This window comes from Oratosquilla oratoria, chromosome 33 (genome assembly GCF_046742065.1).
Source record: "Oratosquilla oratoria isolate Oo_2021 chromosome 33, ASM4674206v1, whole genome shotgun sequence".
Lineage (NCBI taxonomy): Eukaryota > Metazoa > Arthropoda > Malacostraca > Stomatopoda > Squillidae > Oratosquilla > Oratosquilla oratoria.
In genome coordinates this window covers 30,735,396-30,753,367 of record NC_134809.1, presented here as the reverse complement: position 1 = coordinate 30,753,367, position 17,972 = coordinate 30,735,396, and the positions used below count along the sequence as shown (strand labels likewise).

Below are 17,972 nucleotides of genomic sequence, written 5' to 3'. Positions count from 1 at the left end.
AGGAGTAACGTCTGCCAATTTCCATTTTCTACTACATCTACGGTCATCATATTCTTTTCACTATTTCTAATGGGATACTAATTCTATTTTCTCTTTCCTTCAAAATTGTTGAATCAACTTTTATCTTTTCTTTACACCTTCCAATGTTTTCTTTGACCGCATTTCCATAAGCGAGTAAATTTTCGCTTAGAGCGTACGACTCAGATAACTATATTTTGCTCTAAAGTTTTTCAATTATAAACAAGGAAATATAGTATCTGTTAATGATAAAGCAGATACTTCATTTGATTGTTCAAGTTGATCATTGCGAGACGTCTCCAGCTCCTCTCACTTTTTTTATTTCTTCCAGCTTTGGCTTACTCTAACATATATGCATTGTTGCGGACACCTATCCATGACGTATAAAACCTATGGAAATATATCTTTCGTTGTAGTTGTATTGACATAGTTTCGTAAATAAAATTATTTTTTTATAAAGTAAATATATAGATATATATTAAACACTTAACAATTAAATATATATTTCTGTAGTTCTGACATATCACATTTCAGGTTCGGATGTCTGGATTAATAAATGTCAGTCTAAGTTAGGGGAGTTTGTAAGTTGATCACACCGACTCCCCGCCCACCTTTTGTTACTAACTTTGATTTTAAGGTAGTAGGTTTGTTTATAGCACTGATAAGCCTTTACCTAGAAACTTGTTCTGTAAGCGATCTGGCCGTTGTAAGACATTTCATTTTTCGCTTGCATTATTTGGGGGGACGGAGAGGGGGGATCGCCGAATTTATGAAGCGGCCTTGCTGTGAATGTGCTGTGTTTTGCGACACTGCTTCTGACCCAGGGCAGTGGACAGGATGCAGGGATGACCCGTCATCCAGGAGGTGCCAAGATAAGAGGGAGGGAGGAGGGTGGAGGGGAGTGGAATATATAGGAAATGGAATGGGTGGGAGTGGTTTCTATGCCTTTTTCTTTTTGGCTACCCCCCCGTGTAGGGGGAAAAAGCCTTTGGTATATGTAGGTATTATTTGTATTTGCAAGAAATTGACTCAGAAGCCATGTTGCACATCAAACCGGTTTGCCAGTCACCCCGGCGACAATGCCTCGTCACCGGATTCTCTTCTTCCTTTCATGATATTTCTTTTAGCTTCCTTTCTACTTTCTCTGATGTCTCATTGTCTGACGGTTCCTGTCTATTTAATCATCTTTTATCTTCTTTCCACCTTTTTTAAGTTTCCGTGCTGAAGTTTTTTGTGTTTAACGTTCGCAAGATTAGAAATCTATGGAATTACGCAGTCTACAGCAAATCCTGGTTAAGTGGAGCATGTGTGTGTGTGTGTGTGTGTGTGTGTGTGTGTGTGTGTGTGTGTGTGTGTGTGTGTGTGTGTGTGTGTGTGTGTGTGTGTGTGCGTGCGTGCGTGCAAATATGTGTTCACACAATAACACGCAAGCATAAAATCTTTCATGAACATGCACACGTTTTTGTACCTGCTTATATGTACTTGTTTCACCTTCCACGTGTCATATCAAGTGTTTATGAAAAACAATGTTATGCCATTGTGTACAATCCAGTGGATCATACATTGTTTTACAAAACAAGGTTGTTAGGTCATCCACACAGATAACAAAAGGAATTTAAATCATTACCGAAAATAATGTAGGTGTCGACGGTGGTGCAGAGGTTGAATTCCTTCGAAGATATCAAGTGTGGCAACGATTTTTGTTTTGTTTTTGTTTTTGTTACAACTAAACTTTGAAACAGAATAATCGTCACAGAAGAAAAAGTGTGTCTAACCATGTTAACACATTAATTTACCGTTGCGAACAGTATAGATTTCATTATGGCTAAGACCAAGTGATAAAAAAAAAGACCCCGCCCAAGTTTGGGTTTCTGCATGAAAGAAATGTCTTGCGTTTGCTCCACAAAAACCTATCACAATAATGGGCTCTATTAAGTCTGTGCAGTCTAAATCTACAGCTCCTTGGCTAGTGGGAATTCGGAACAATTTTCCTGACCACGCAAAACCAATTCTGAACTACGCGTTAGAGTATTGTAGAGAAGAAACGCCAATTTCACACCTAAACATGGGACCTTGCGATGCACAAAGCCAGATGACATTTTTGTAAATGCGTCGCATCTTCTCGGGAGAGCTGAGCCCTCTGTTAACAATGGTGTTCTTTTATAGATTTAGCTCTTAGTAACGGGTAAAGCTCAGTAATCTGTTAGTTGAATCTAGACTCAAGGGGTCACGATTCATTCGGATACAGTTCACTCTAAGGTCCTTTCTTCCTGAATGAAGCCAATAGGATCAACGAAGACAAAATCAACAATGTTCACTCATATATTCTCGTAACTTACAAAACCCATTACTAAATGCATGAATCTCGGTAGAGCAAGTACATGGGGTATAGGAAGATTTATATACGAATGTATTCTAAATAGCATAGTGGAGACACCTGTGACATGAATTCTGAACATTGCAATTAGATTTCAATCACCGCAACTAACACTTATTACACTAAGTAAAATTGCCTAGAGGTTGATAGAACAAACGTGCGAGCATTCAGTAACAGTGATATGAATCACAATGGCAAAAGCCGACAAGACTGTGAGAATAAACACCTTGTGAGATCGAAACCTTTATTGGTACTACGTTTCGCTTGTTACACCAAGTCCCACCCGTCCCCCTCCTCCCCCTCCACCTACCACCCACCCCTCCCTGATAACCTCTCCCAGTTCCTTCCCTGTTGGCTTATATGTGCTCAGAGTGTGTGTCATGTCTGTACTTGAAAAAGCTGTAACAAGCGAAACGTAGTACCAATAAAGGTTTCGATCTCACAAGGTGTTTATTCTAACAGTGATATGCTTAACTGAGATAAAATCCATACTTCCGTTGGTTTCATTCAGCGGAACAAATTTGTCTAGTGGCATACAAATACAAAAGTCATCAATGTCAGTACAAGAAGTACAACACGTAGAGCAGCATTTAGAGCTCAAGCGGTCAAAGTAACATTAAATACCCATAATATCGCCAATATGAATATAATGTTATTACTAATTGTACACATGTATAGGTGGTGATAACAGTCTTGATAGACATTATAAGCTCGGCTGATTTTGCAATTACTACGTGGTACGACAAAAGTAGCCTGTGTCGAGCAGTGGGTAGCTTTAGACGTTTGATCTCGAGTAAAAACTGGACACTTTCATGACTTCTTGCGGCAGTGGTGGGTATCAGAGGTGATGTAGACAAAGTACATTTCAGTACTTGCACCGAGTCACTCCGGTCGAGCTGATTACACTGGCTGAAGACTATATTTACAATCACAGACATTTACACACTCAAAAAATCCACATCCACTTTACATTGTACAACCTTACTAAACCGGATCAAGCTCCCACGGTGAATTACAAAGACAGTATTACCTATGGGATAGGACGACCCTGCTAAGAATCTATAAGACTGAGCTTGTTCCTATCATAATTACAACACATATGTTATCCTTGAAGTGACCAGACTATCATCTCGCATAAGAATACCGATACAACGCATGTTTGTGATTCCAGTCCCAACTGTAATGCAAGAAAACATTGACTTGGGTGATATTGTACACAAGAACCTCTCTTTAAACCACAACAGCGAGACAAATCACAACAATGTGGCAGTGGTGATCACTACAAAATATATACATCAGGCTATCATCACAGATAACTTCAGCAAAGTACAGTAAAAATATTGGCTAGTTAAAAAAATATAACCTGAAACAATAACGTAAACATCGGATTTTACATACATTGTGACTTGATAGTCATAGTCCTCAAATACATTCAATAAAATCACAAGAAAATCATAACCATAAACCCGTTACAACTACGACTCTTGCACACATGACACACTTGCCACGTATACGACAACTCCCAACCAACACAAAGCTCCCAAACACTTATGCTTTGTTTTCGCCTCGGTGATTGTCAACTAAAACACGTTTGAGGAGAGCTGGGCCATCCCCTCACCCAGCCCTCTTTCGGCCCCCTGCAGTGTCTCAGCCATTGCTGATGCCAGCGGGATCAATTCAGGAGCTCTTACCGGTGGTGGTGGTGGTAGTGATTGTGGCTGGGGTGCTGATGGTGCTAAGGATTGCGCTGCTGGCGGCCTTGGAGGGGGTGCTGGAGCTGATGGCTGTGGTGATGGTGAGTGATGATGGTGGTGGTAAATGCGTTTGAGCTGTTCGTAGTGCTATCGTGATGATGTGTCGTTGTTCGTAGTGGTACTGAAGTTAGTGATGATAGTGAGAATAAAAATGAAGGCTACAATGATGAAGATGGCTAAATTACAGAAAAGTTAGTGGTTTTAGTGGTGAAGAAGACTGATGGTGAAGGAGATGTTGTTCCTATAGGGAATGGTAATAATGACGATGGTGCTATTGACGGTGATTGGGTGTGACTACCATGGTGAAAATATTTTCGAAATTACAACTAGCATTAGTACAAATTCATTACCATGAAAATATATTTACATTTGTCAGCAATGACGGTAAGTGCTGAACTTATGTTGTTGTTAACATCTGTGGCAACGCTGACGAAGCTGACATTCAGTGAAAGTATTCTCTCGCAATTACTGTTGATGATTTGTATAACTGTGCTGGAGTCATTGTTGGCGGGACATCTTATGGAATGCTATTGCTGTCGTTTCAACTGGTGCAATTACAGGAAACGGCTCACGGTACCCGGGATTCTCTACATTTCGAGACTGTTCATTCCGTATATTGGAATCTTCCAAGTTTCAAAGATCCCCTTGCCTGATATCCATAAGTCAACCATTACGTTTATTAATTCTTTTCGCCAATTTGTACTCAGAGTATTATTCTGGCTGCTGCCAACTGATTTCATTTAGCTGAGGAAAACTACCCGGTTGTCAAAGGATTAAAAATTATCTCGAGAAGCCTTTCCAAGGAGCTATTTCACTCTTATTCTTGCCGCCGCAAGGCGTCATTTATTTAGTTGATGGAAACTCCCGGCAGTCAAAGGGTTAAAGAAGAGAGAGAAAAGAGAGAGAAAAATACAGAAAAAAGAAAGAGAGAGAGGAGGGAGGGAGAGAGGGAGAGAGGGAGAGGGAGAAGGAGAGAGGGAGAAGGAGAGAGGGAGAAGGAGAGAGGGAGAGGGAGAGAGGGAGAGGGAGAGAGAGAGAGAGAGGGAGAGAGAGAGAGGGAGAGAGAGAGAGAGGGAGAGAGAGAGAGGGAGAGAGGGAGAGGGTGAGGGAGAGAGAGAGAGAGAGAGAGAGAGAGAGAGAGAGAGAGAGAGAGAGAGAGAGAGAGAGAGAGAGAGAGAGAGAGAGAGAGGGAGGTGGGAGAGGGAGAGAGAGAGAGAGAGAGAGAGAGAGAGAGAGAGAGACATAGAGACAGAAAGAAAGACAGAGAGACAGAGAGAGGTCAATATAAATTGGGAGGGCAATTACGTTGCTCCTCCTCTTCCACCTCCGTAGCAGCTATTAATCAAATTATATATCACTTAGAGGAAAAAGAAACAGCCACGCAAGCGAGCAATACTCTTTGTAAAAACTGTTTCTAGTTTAGTGCTCCTGTCATTACTTTTATACATTTATCAGAACAACATTTTCCTCGGTTAAGATAAACAAACGTTAATTTCTTTCTCTTGACGATATCCATTTAATTAAGTTGAGTTGTCGGCCTACATACATCGTGTAACTAGCGAAGAGGTGCCATTGGGTCCTTCACAACCCAAATGGACTTTAGGCATTTTATTCTAGCTAATATTAGGTGATTCTATTCAGTTGGGAGGAAAATTTGAGCAGGAATAGATTTAGCCCATCACTTGGCATTAAATTTACGTTTTAGGTATTTTTTTCTGGCCAACCCAAGATGATTATTTTTAGATGAAGGAGATTTCGAGGAACAAGAGGATTCTAAGGATTCTTTACTATGTCACAATGTTTTGGACGTAAATCCCTGTGCATTCTATTTTTTCAGCTTTGGGCAAATAAAGACATGTCCCCTTTCTCATCTGTCTCGCAACATTGAATACAACGAAGGCGGTTTTGGTCGGTGTGTTTCAATCATGTACCTATAAAAGCTGGGACTTGGTAATTTCGAGTTGCTAAGTACTAATTTCGATCATTTGATCAACAGAACATTTTGATCATGATTGTGACACCTGCATGAATGACCATGAAATTAGTGTTATTTACAATTCTGCGAACCTTCGTGCAAATTAGTAGACTTTACATATCGATGACATAGACAGGATAATGTTAAATCAGTGGTATTTGAGGATTACGTCACAGAACGATAAATACTAGGGGCTTATTTCAGTTGAAGCTTGACAATCTATTCGCCTAAGGAGATTCCATCGAACGTGCGTTCAAATATGCTTGAAATTAGTACACATAAAGAAGTATACTACCATGCACACAACCACGCCTAGGCACCTGCTACTCTCAAAATTAGCATACACGTTTTCGAATAAATCTGACCAATCATTGCGGCAAAGATTATTTGACTGATATTTTAATTTCCAACATGGCGTGCGTCGAACAGATTGTTTAACTGTAAGCGAATAAAACAGAACAAAAATATGGGAAGGAAAGGAAGATAGAATGAAATTGCCTGTGGAAAAGTAAATAATCAAAAGAAAGAGATGAAAAAATTAAAATGGATAAAACATATACTGGTGTGTTTTTGAAACAAATGTTTATCCGGACAGTGGATGATATTTCTAAGTACATTTCACAATTTTCACGAGCTTTCATGTTCACGATATGCTAAAATCCGGCGTTTTGCAGGTTGAAGGACCCGGGGAGGACAATGAATGCGAGATGGAAACTTCTCTCTCTCCCCCGACCCCCCCAACCGTCATCTTGAAGGTAAATAGACCAATTAACTTTCTACACCTTAGCGTTTCATGTTCACTTGATCAAGACTGTCACGTCTCGATCTCCAATGTCTTTTGTTTGTTTTTCGTAAGTAAAGTAATTATAGGTCAATCTGTTCCCCAACCTGTTGATTTTTAGTATTTTTATTTTGTTCTGTTCAATTCACCTACACTCTGTTCCTGTAAACATGGTTATCGACATCAGCGCTAATGAGAAATAAGAAAACAAAATAATGTAAAAAGAACTGAGCACGTGAACACGTAATGGTACAAAAAAATGCCGATTACCGTATTGCGGACGGAAGATGTTTTGAGACGAGACCTGATCATTTTTGCAGAGTTTAGATTTAGTTATGGTAACACCAAACCTGTAATGTGCAGCAAAGTGGAATACGTAGGAATAAATGAACTCTTGATTGATCAAGGAGCTCCGTTAAGCTTGGGCTCCATCGTTCAGCCAAATAGACTCTTGTTGAATTTAACATAACAAAACTACTTTGCGGTAGATCAACGATTAGCCAAACGATGTAGAAGAACAATGAAAGCTTATAATGATTTTTTCTTTCTCGACGATCCTCGGGCCCTCTCACATCTCTGGGAAAAAATGGATTATTGTCAGTGTTGTGTTATCTGGGAGACTTCTTTTATGTCATCGAATGAAAATAGCAGAAGCAGGGGAGGAGTCGCCCGCTTATGGGAAGCTATAAGACATTAAATAGTTGAAGCTGATACTAAGAGATCTTGGGCCTAGTTCGCAGATCAAGTGTAAGCTTCTCAGAAACCTCCTGATAGAGACGAACAGGTTGATGAATTATGAAATGGGCAGGTTTGCTACCATTGACACCTAGTAATAGAAATAAAGAGAAGAAGTAACACACAAAATGTTATATGGATTCAGCAGAAGGTTGCTCCGGAAAGAATAGTACGAAGATCATACTACTTCGAGGAAAACTGTAGGTTTAGGGAAAAAAAAAGCCTAGAAACTACATTGTTCTCCTGTCCATCACAATTCTCCCTTTTACTCAGTCTCCCTACTCTTCCTTGCTCTTTCTCTTCCTCCTCTCCTTTCACACCTCCCTCTTCGTCCCTCTCTCTTTTCACCACTCCCTATTCTGTACAATTCTCCTTCTTTCCTCCCTTCTCTGTATCTCTACCCTCTCACTTTCTCTGTTTCCCTCCCCTTTCTCTGTATATATACCCTTCTTCCCTCTCTTCTTCCCTCCCTCCCTCTTTCTACCCCTCCCTACTTCCCTCCCTCCCTCTTTCTACCCCTCCCTCCCTCCCTCCCTCATTCTATCCCTCCCTACTTCCCTCCCTCTCTCCTCAGTATCCCTGTCCTTACACTCTCATCCCTCTCTTCCCTCGTTCTTTCCCTCCCTTCTTCCTTCCTTTGTATTCCAACTTTTTTCTCTTCTTTCTCCTTTTATTCAACTCCCCCCTTCCCTGTTTCCCTACATCAGTGTTTCCCAACCTTTTCGAAATGATTACCCCAAAATTCAATTTCGCAGTTATCAATTACCCCATTGAACATATACCCGGTAATATCGGATGGTTTTTTTTTCGCTGTCACCTGATGAACTGCATGGGCTATATAGCCCGCTATTGGCTGTATATATTTAAGGATCCAACACAAATGAGTGTAGTGATATATATGTAATTGGAGAGAGTTAAACTGATTGACTTGGTCAGGCTACCTCTTCTCACACAGAACATCCATGACCCCAAAATATGGGTCCATTACCCCACTGGGGTAATTTACCCCGGGGTTGGGAAACACTGCCCTACATAAACTTCCTCTACACTCCTTTGCTCCTTATTCTGTGTCCCTATCCTCCCCTCCCCTCCTCCTCTCCTCCTCTCCTCCCTCCCTCCCTCCCTCCTTCCCTCCCTTCCTCCTATGAATTCTTACCTTCTCTCACTCATCCTTGCCCCTCCCTTCTTTGTATCCCTCCCCTCCCTTTCTCACTCCCTCCTCCTCCCCGTTCATTCCCTCCCGTGTTTTTACCTTCCTTTCATCCCTCCTCTCCTCCCTCTTTCCTTTCCTGCTGACATAACAAGCACAAAAGCACAACGATAGAATAAGGAAAAGGTTCGTATTGCGGTGCAAACAGGATATCGCTTTCTGTAGGTCAAGCAAAGGTGACTGCTTTCTCATGTTCGAATTGCTTGCCTGCTTCGTTCCTTCTTTGTTTGTTTGTCTTCTGGTTTGTCAGAGGCAGAAAGGTAGATGGATTGGGTTGCGACAGCAAGAGAGGTAGGGAAGGAGGGAGGGAAGGAGGGAGGGAAGGAGGGAGGGAGGGAAGGAGGGAGGGAAGGAGGGAGAGAAGGAGGGAGAGAAGGAGGGAGGGAAGGAAGGAGGGAAGGAGGGAGAGGATGGGAAGATAGTAAGTTAGATAGATAAATAGATAGTAAGTTAGATAGATAGATAGATAGATAGATAGATAGATAGGTACGTAAGTAGGTAGGTAGGTAGGTAGGTAGGTAGGAAGGTAGGTAGGTAGGTAGGAAGGTAGATAGCTAGACAGACAAATAGGCAGATAAATGAATAGATAGAGAAATTTCTTCGGCGATGAATATCGCTTCAATCTTTGCCAACAATATTAGCCCAAAGAAGTGAAATTGTAAAGATCGTGAAGAGTTAAAGGGACAAAAATTATCATCATCTTTTGTAGGCGGAGATTAGTTTCCAACCATAACACGTGACTCTGGTTCATAGGGATGTCACTAAAATCCTTAAATTGTCAAGGTTAACTCCATCGTATTTAGACTGAGCGGATTTCATTAGACGTCGAATTACCACATATGGCAGGTTAGATAATAGAATTCAGAATAATCATATTTGAATATGACATAAGAATTTTTTTACTCTAATTCTTGCAGTACGCCCATAAATGTTATGTTATAAAAAAATAATATACAAGACACCTATTATTCAGCTGAGAGCGTTATATAATAAAAAGGTTACCCCTAAACATTTACTATTCTCTCCGAGAATATCTAAATAGAAAATGTAATACTTACGCTAATACTCAGTGGTAACTATACTATTTTGAAGTATCAAACTTATTGTTATATAGCTTGTTCTTTTTATTGTTCTTGGGATTCAAAAATACTAGTATAGACAGAAAAAAGTCTAACACAACATGGGTAGATATTTTCAGTAAATTTTTTAAATATATTTATTCTACTGATTTGTACACATTTCTTCGTTCATTATCTTATGTCAATAATTCAGAACTAGATTATCTATTGCATTCGAGAATGATTATCCAATCAGCATCACTACAGTTTCATTTAGTTACTACAAAAGAACAGTCTTAACACACTTGAAAATAGTGTCGTTCAATGTAGCCATTCTAACTGCCGTACTTGGTCAATTACTTTCCACACTCTCCGGTCCTACACAGCTTCTTGCTAATCAACGACTTGGGGTGCCAGATCCTGAACACCCTTCTTGACATTGTCCGTCCATCTCTATCGGGGTCTACCAAGCGGTCTGACCCCATCAGCTCTTCCATTCATGATTTTCTTAGGAATTCTGCTCTCTTCCATTCTGGCATAATGTCCTGCCAACCTTGACGTGACTGCATCTTGTATTTTACTTTGACCTGACAAATGTCGTATTTCGATATTATGTCCTCTCCTCCAATGCTCTTCTTCTTCATCATATACTGTTCCAAGGATTTTACTGAATATTCCGTCCTCAAACACTTCTAATTTTTGCATTCTCTCCTGTGTAATTGTCCATGTTTCGCATCCATATAGTACTGTTGGTCTTGTAATAACATTGTATGTGCGTAGTTCGGCTCTATGAGATATACTACAGCTGTTCAGTACCAATGATAAAGGATATGCACATCTGTTGCCAGCACCAATTTTCTCCATCAATTCTTTCTTCATTATGTTTTTGATTGTCAGTGTTGATCCAAGATATTTGAAATATTGCACACTTTCCACATGCAATGTTTCGACTTGCATTACTCCTACAATCCTGTTCCTTCTAGATAGTAGCATGAATTTTGTCTTGATCTCGTTGCAATCTAAGCCTACTCTTTTACAAGTTTCAATAAAAAGGACACTAGTTCTCTCTAGATCTTCATCTCTTTCTGCTAAGATGACCACATCATCCACATAGGCTAGTATATTGATGTTATTGTTATCCATTTGTGCTCCTTCATTCCTCTCTGAGGTAGTATTGAGGGCTGTCTCCAAAACTAGGTTGAAGAGTATTGGTGATAGCATACGAGTTCACCCTTGTCTCAGTCCACTTTCGACGCTGAAATGTTTCGTTTTTCGTTTACCTACTTTCACAGCAGATTTGCTGTTAGAGTATCATGCTTTGATGAGTGAGATGAACTTATTAGGTATCTTAATTCCTCTCAATATATTCCACAGTGTTGATCTGTGTATGCTGCCATATGTTTGCCTATAGTTAATAAACATAAGATACAGATCTTTATCATACTCCCAGTACTTTTCCATCAGAATCCTTAGCGTGAAGATGTGGTCTGTTGTTGCTTTACCAGTCCTAAATTCTGCCTGTTGTTCTCCAAGAATTTTGCCTGCAATTGGCTGTAATCTATCTAACAATATTCTGGTATACACTTTGTATAGAGTATACTGTTTTTTTCAGGTCTCTTCTATAACTATCCTTTTTTCATATCCTTTTGTGTTTCTCTTGTTCCAATTTAGTAAGTCTTCTCTATCAAGGATTTGCGTGACTTTCATGATTCTGTAGATGGTCAGTAGGTTGCCTCTCTCTCTTCTTTGTTCCAAAGTTGGTCATTTCAATTTTGCCAGTCTCTCCTCATATGGCACGTTTGAAAGTGCTGGGGCCATTTTCATGGTTGCTCTCTGGATTCTTTCAATTTTCTTCATGTTCTTTTTGGTACTGGGTGATCATAGTGTCGCAGCATACTCCAGCCTAGGCCTTATTATTGTGACTAATATTTTCTTAACCATTTCTTCGTCTGAATAGGTAAAAGCCACCTTTGATCTTAGCAAGTTGTAGGATTCTCCGACAATTTTGTTTATTTGTTTATCAGGGGACAAGTCATTTGAGACAATAACTCCCAGACCTTTTTTAGATCCCACATTCTTCATTTACTTTGTTCCAATTGTATATTATCTTGATTTTTTTTTTATTTTTCCTAACTCCATTGTGCTACATTTCTTAATGTTGAAGTCTGCTTCCCACTTCTGACTCCATTTTCAAACCTTGTTTAGGTTTCTCTGCAGTGATTCACAATCCGTTTCGGTTTTCACTTTCCTCAACAATTTAGTATCGTCTGTAAAGAAACTCATGCAACATTCCACTTTTTCATCCATGTCATTCACATAAATAGTGAACATTACTGGAGCCAATACTGATCCCTGTGGAACTCCACTAATCACCTCCTCCCAACCTGAACATTTTTCTCTGAGCACTACTCTCATTCTTCTACCATGCAGGAAATCCTCCATCCAGTTCAGTAGGTTACCTTGTATCCCTCCTATGTTTTCCAATTTTTCAAATAATTTTTTTATGTGGTACTTTGTCGAAGGCTCTTTGTAAGTCTAGGAAAGCACAATCAGCCCATCCATACCTTTCTTGTATTATATCTATTAGTCTTGAGTAGAAACAGATTAAATTTGTAGCACATGATCTTCCCTGCCTGAATCCATGTTGTCTCGAGTTTATCATATTGTTTTCTTTCAGGTATTTTATCCATCTATTCTTGATCATTTTTTCACCAATCTTGGCTACAGTCCTTGTCAGGGAGACCGGTCTGTAATTAGTTGGTTCTTTTTTGTTTCCTCCTTTATATATTGGTACAATGTTGACATTTTTCCAGTCTTTTGTCATTTTTCTTCCTTTGAGTGAGCAACTTATTATGTTGTATATATCATCCATTAGTTTTTCTTTACATTCTTTTAGTGTCCAATTTGCAATTCCGTCCGGCCGTGTGTGTGTGTGTGTTTTCGCGCGTGTACGTGAGTGTGTGTGTGTGTGTGTGTGTGTGTGTGTGTGTGTGTGTGTGTGTGTGTATTTACCTAGTTGTATTTTACGGGAAGGGGAGCTATGCTCGTGGGGTCCCGTCTTCATATATCATTTTATCTAAACTATTTTTAAATTCATGTATTGTTTTTGCACACACCACTTTCTCATCTAACTTGTTCCAACTGTCTATTACTCTGTGAGGAAAGCTGTTCTTTTTCACATCTCTTCTATAGCTGTCTTTCTTGATTTTCTTTCCGTGCCCTCTTGTATTTCTATCATCCCATTTTATCAGATTCTGTGTGTGTGTGTGTGTGTGTATTTACCTAGTTGTATTTACCTAGTTGTATTTTACGGGAAGGGGAGCTATGCTCGTGGGGTCCCGTCTTCATATCTCATTATATCTAAACTATTTTTAAATTCATGTATTGTTTTTGCACACACCACTTTCTCATCTAACTTGTTCCAACTGTCTATTGCTCTGTGAGGAAAGCTGTTCTTTTTAAAATCTCTTCTATAGCTGTCTTTTTTTATTTTCTTTCCGTGTCCTCTTGTATTTCTGTCATCCCATTTTATCAGATTCTCTCTATCAGTAATTTCTATGCCTTTCATGATTCTGTAAATAGCTATCAAATCTCCTCTCTCTCTTCTTTGCTCTAGTGTCTGTAGTTTAAGTTTTTGTAGTCTCTCTTCATATGATAGTTTTGAGAGTGTTGGTGCCAGTTTTGTAATTGCTCTTTGTATTCTTTCAAGTTTTTTTTATACATTTTTTTGTACTTGGTGACCATATCGTTGCTGCATATTCCAATCTTGGTCTTATCAGGGTGATTAGGATTTTCCTCACCATTTCTTCATCCAGGTATGTAAATGCCACTTTGATTGTTCTTATTAAATTATAAGTTTCTCCAAAAATCTTATTTATATGTTTCTCAGGTGACATATTATTCATAACAATGACTCCCAGGTCCTTCTCATTTTCTACTTTTTTTATTCCTTCTTTTCCCAAATTATATGATCCTGTTATTCTGTTTTTGCTTTTTCCAAATTCCATTATACTACACTTTTTTGTATTGAACTCCATCTCCCACTTCCTACTCCATTCTTGTACTTTATTTAGATCTCTCTGTAGTGATTCACAATCTTCTTCAGTTTTCACTCTTTTCAGTAATTTTGCATCATCTGCAAAGAAGCTCATATAGCTTTCAATTCCTTCATCCATATCATTAATATATATAGCAAACATTATTGGGGCCAGAACTGTTCCCTGCGGGACACCGCTTATTACTTCATTCCATTTTGAGTGCTGATCTCTTATCACTACTCTCATTTTTCTTTCTTGCAAAAAGTCTTCCATCCAATTTAGCAATTTACCTTGTATTCCTCCTTCATATTCTAATTTCTTAAGCAACTTCTTATGTGGTACTTTGTCAAAAGCTTTTTTTAGGTCTAGAAATGCACAATCAGCCCATCCATCTCTTTCTTGTATTATATCTATTAGCCTTGAATAGAAACATATTAAATTGGTGACGCATGATCGTCCTTGTCTGAATCCAAATTGCCTTGGATTTAGTACGTTGTTTTTTTCCAAGTATTTTACCCATCTACTTTTGATAATTCTTTCACATATTTTTGCTATTGTACTTGTTAGAGAGACTGGTCTATAGTTGGTAGGTTTTTCTTTATTTCCTCCTTTATATATAGGTACTATATTTGCTTTTTTCCAATCTTCTGGAACTTTTCCTTCTTTTAAGGAACTGCTTATTATGCTATGTATTTTGTCTGCCAGTTCATTCCTGCATTCTTTCAGAATCCAGTTTGCTATTTCATCTGGCCCATGCGATTTTCTGACATCAAAATTACCCAAGTGTGTCAATATTTCATTCTTTGTTACTTCTATTTCTTCCATAGGGGGGACTTTTTCCTTCCACTCAATCTCTTCAGGTTGTATATTTTCCCTTGTAAACACTGATTTAAAATGTTTGTTCATAATTTCTGCCATTTCCATTTCCTCAGTGTATTCAACTCCTCCTTGTCTTAATTTCTCTAAGTCTTGTTTGTTTTTCAGTTTATTGTTTACAAATCTGTAGAATAGTTTTGGTTGATCTTTACACTTTTCTATAACATCTTTTTCATATTTTCTTTTTTCCTCTCTGCACTTTTGTACATATTCATTTCTATAACCAGTATATATTTTCCATTTTTCAGGTCTTCTGTCTTTTTTCCATCTGTTCCAGGCTTTGTCTCTTTTGTCCTTTAACTCCCTACAACTTTTGTTGTACCAGCATTTTACATATTCTTTTTCTTGTTTTTGTCTTGGGACATACTTTTCCACTCCTTTTTTGTAAATTTTTGTCAAAATATTCCATTTCTCTTCCACTGTTGTTTCTTCTTTGTATATTTCTTCCCAGTTTTCTTGTTGGAAGAATTCTCTTATTTTATCAAAGTTTGTTTTTTCATACATCATTCTTCCTTTTCTATATTGTTCATTTCTTTTGATATATTTTTCTTCATTAAGTTCCAGTTCAATCAATATGTGGTCACTTTTACCTATTGGTGTTTTATATTCAATCTTGTCCACTATTCTAGGTTCAGATGTAATTATTAAGTCTAGCCTCGATGGTTCTTCTTCATTTCTATACCTAGTGTTCTCTTGTATCCATTGTGTCATTGAATGGTCAGTAATCATCTCAAGTAGAGCATTTCCCCATGAGTCATCACCACTCTTTGCTGTCATTTCTTCCCAGCAGATTTCTTTGCAATTAAAGTCGCCCATCATAACTATTCTTCCTCCGTCTTCCATTATTTTAGTTAATGCTATCTTTGTGTCCTCTAACATACTTTTATATTCACTCTCCTCCCATGAGGCTGTTTTCGGAGGCACATAATTGATCACAAATTTTCTGCTCTTCTTATCTCTGTCTTCCACTTCTATCATAATCATCTCTACTGTATTCTTTCCATATATGACACCTTTCACGTTTATATCCTTCTTAGTCAGGAACATAACTCCACCCCCTTGTTTTTTCTCTCTGTTTCTAATCCAATAATTGTATGTATCATGTCCTACACTGTTGGGTGGTAGTGGGCCTTTTAATTTTGTTTCTACAATTCCCATTATGTCCGGTTCTTTTTCTTTCAAATAATCATTCAGTTCATTCAATCCTGTTATCAATCCATCTATATTTGTGTAAGACACTCTTAGTTTTCTGCCACTTCCATTGTATTCTCTGTTTCCCTTATGTTTTTCTTTAGTATGTCGAACTGCTTTATTTTCATGTTCACTACTCTCCAATAGAATCTCTCTTTTTCTGACTCCGTTCTTTCCTCGTTTTTTGCCTTAGCTTCAATTCTTTTCTGCTTTTCTGCCTCTCTTTCCTCCTTATTCATTTCTCTTTTTATCCATACCTTTTTATATTGATCATTTGTTGCTAGTTTCCCTGTCTTGGATAGAATTTTCTCTGCTGTTGTTTGTGACCTGAATTTAATCTTAATTGGTCTGGTCTTATCTGTACTATATTTTCCGAGTCTGAATTTTTCCTCAATTTCCTTTATAATTTCTGGTTCATCTTCCTGGACTAATTTTAATAAACTGCTTACTCTTTCATTTTCCTCCTTGATTCTTGCAGTTCTATCTGGGTTATGTTTCTCTTCCATTCCTAATATAATTATACATTTCTTTTTGTCAGCTAATTCTCTTACTATATTCTCCTTCTGTCTCATCACTTTAATAACTGAGTCTTCATTATGTTCTTTCAATTGCTGTTTGACTATGTCAGTGAATGAAACCTTATTCCCTTCTTGAGTTATTCTCCAATTTTTAGCTTCTGTAGCTAGTTTCTCTCTGTTTTCATTACTATTCTTCTTCAATTTCTCATTCTCCTCCTTTACATTTCCTAACTGTCTTTTTAGGTCCTCTATTTCTTCAGTTAAGTTTCTGTTAGCCTTCTCTAGTTGTTCCAACCTTTCAATTCTTTGAAAAATGGAGTCTACGTTACCTAACTTACGCTCCAAGTCCTCGATCACCTTATCAACTCTCTCCTCTAGTCTTATCAGTCGGGGGGGGGGGGTTGTGTCCCCCCCACCCTCTTTAAATCCCTGGAACATATTCTCGTCACTTTCTTCTGTATTGCTCCTCTCTATACTTCTAATCTTTACATTTTTATTAGACATTTGATCCTCGCTAAGTCTTTTGTTTACCTTCCGCTTGTCTGGCTGGTCAAAGTCTACTCCCTCCTCATTTCCTTCCATTTCCCTCAGTAATCCCTCCCCTTTTCCTCTTTCCCTACGTTCCCACTACTCCACGAGCAATTTCCCCCCCACCCTGCAAAAACACTAGGCACTTCTCTTTGCGTTGGGATCCACAGACTTCACTTTTCTTCAGAACGTCTTCTAAGCCGTCCATTCGTTGAAGTGTGTGTGTGTGTGTGTGTGTGTGTGTGTGTGTGTGTGTGTGTGTGTGTGTGTGTGTGTGTTATTTATCTATATCCCTGGGACGGTAAAATGTAGACATACTTCCAACACAGAAGGTAGGGAGCCAGCATGGAACCAAAACTTTTGTGAACTGCAGGAAGAATCTATGAAGACCTCATTCCTGCCTAATGTTAGTTCTAGGGAAAATACAACCATGCATATGTACGCAGTGTATGCTAGATAATGAAGATATTGTATGGCATTTTGAGATCTGTTCTCGCTGAAGTGAGCCAACTCTTGATACGTAAGGACACTAAGTAACCTTAGGTCACTTGGACAACAATTTTGAACACGATTTTGATTTCGTGATAGTTGTCTTTCCTCTTACAAGTATGCATAAAAATGCTCTTAGAATTAGCCATATATTTGTGAGTTTACTAGGGAGATATTTCTAAAAATAACCTAATGCGTTAAGTGAGGTACTTGGGTTAGGAGAAATATTTTATCAAAATACTCAAGCTAAATGAAACCTGTACAATTTAGTTTGCTTTTAGCTGATGTACATATATATATATATATATATATATATATATATATATATATATTTGTATATATATTCGTGAATATATATATATATATATATATATGTATATACATATATATATGTATATGTATATACATATATATATGTATATACA

The 17,972-nt window shown here is 38.4% G+C and overlaps 1 protein-coding gene across 10 annotated transcripts in view; it reads left to right on the top strand.

Annotated features, from left to right (window-relative positions):
- LOC143017827 (uncharacterized) overlaps window positions 1–17,972 on the top strand; it is a 582,072-nt gene that overhangs the window by 387,511 nt on the left and 176,589 nt on the right. For 9 of the 10 annotated variants that reach the window (XR_012965702.1, XM_076172755.1, XM_076172757.1 and 6 more), the window contains one exon: window positions 6,799–6,879. The exons of the other annotated variant lie outside the window; for it this stretch is intronic. Coding sequence is in view for 8 of the 9 variants with exons in the window: in XM_076172755.1 (XP_076028870.1) it covers window positions 6,799–6,879 (81 nt within the window). In the remaining variant the exon portion in view is untranslated. The remainder of the gene's footprint in view (window positions 1–6,798; window positions 6,880–17,972) is intronic. 10 annotated transcript variants of the gene reach the window in all.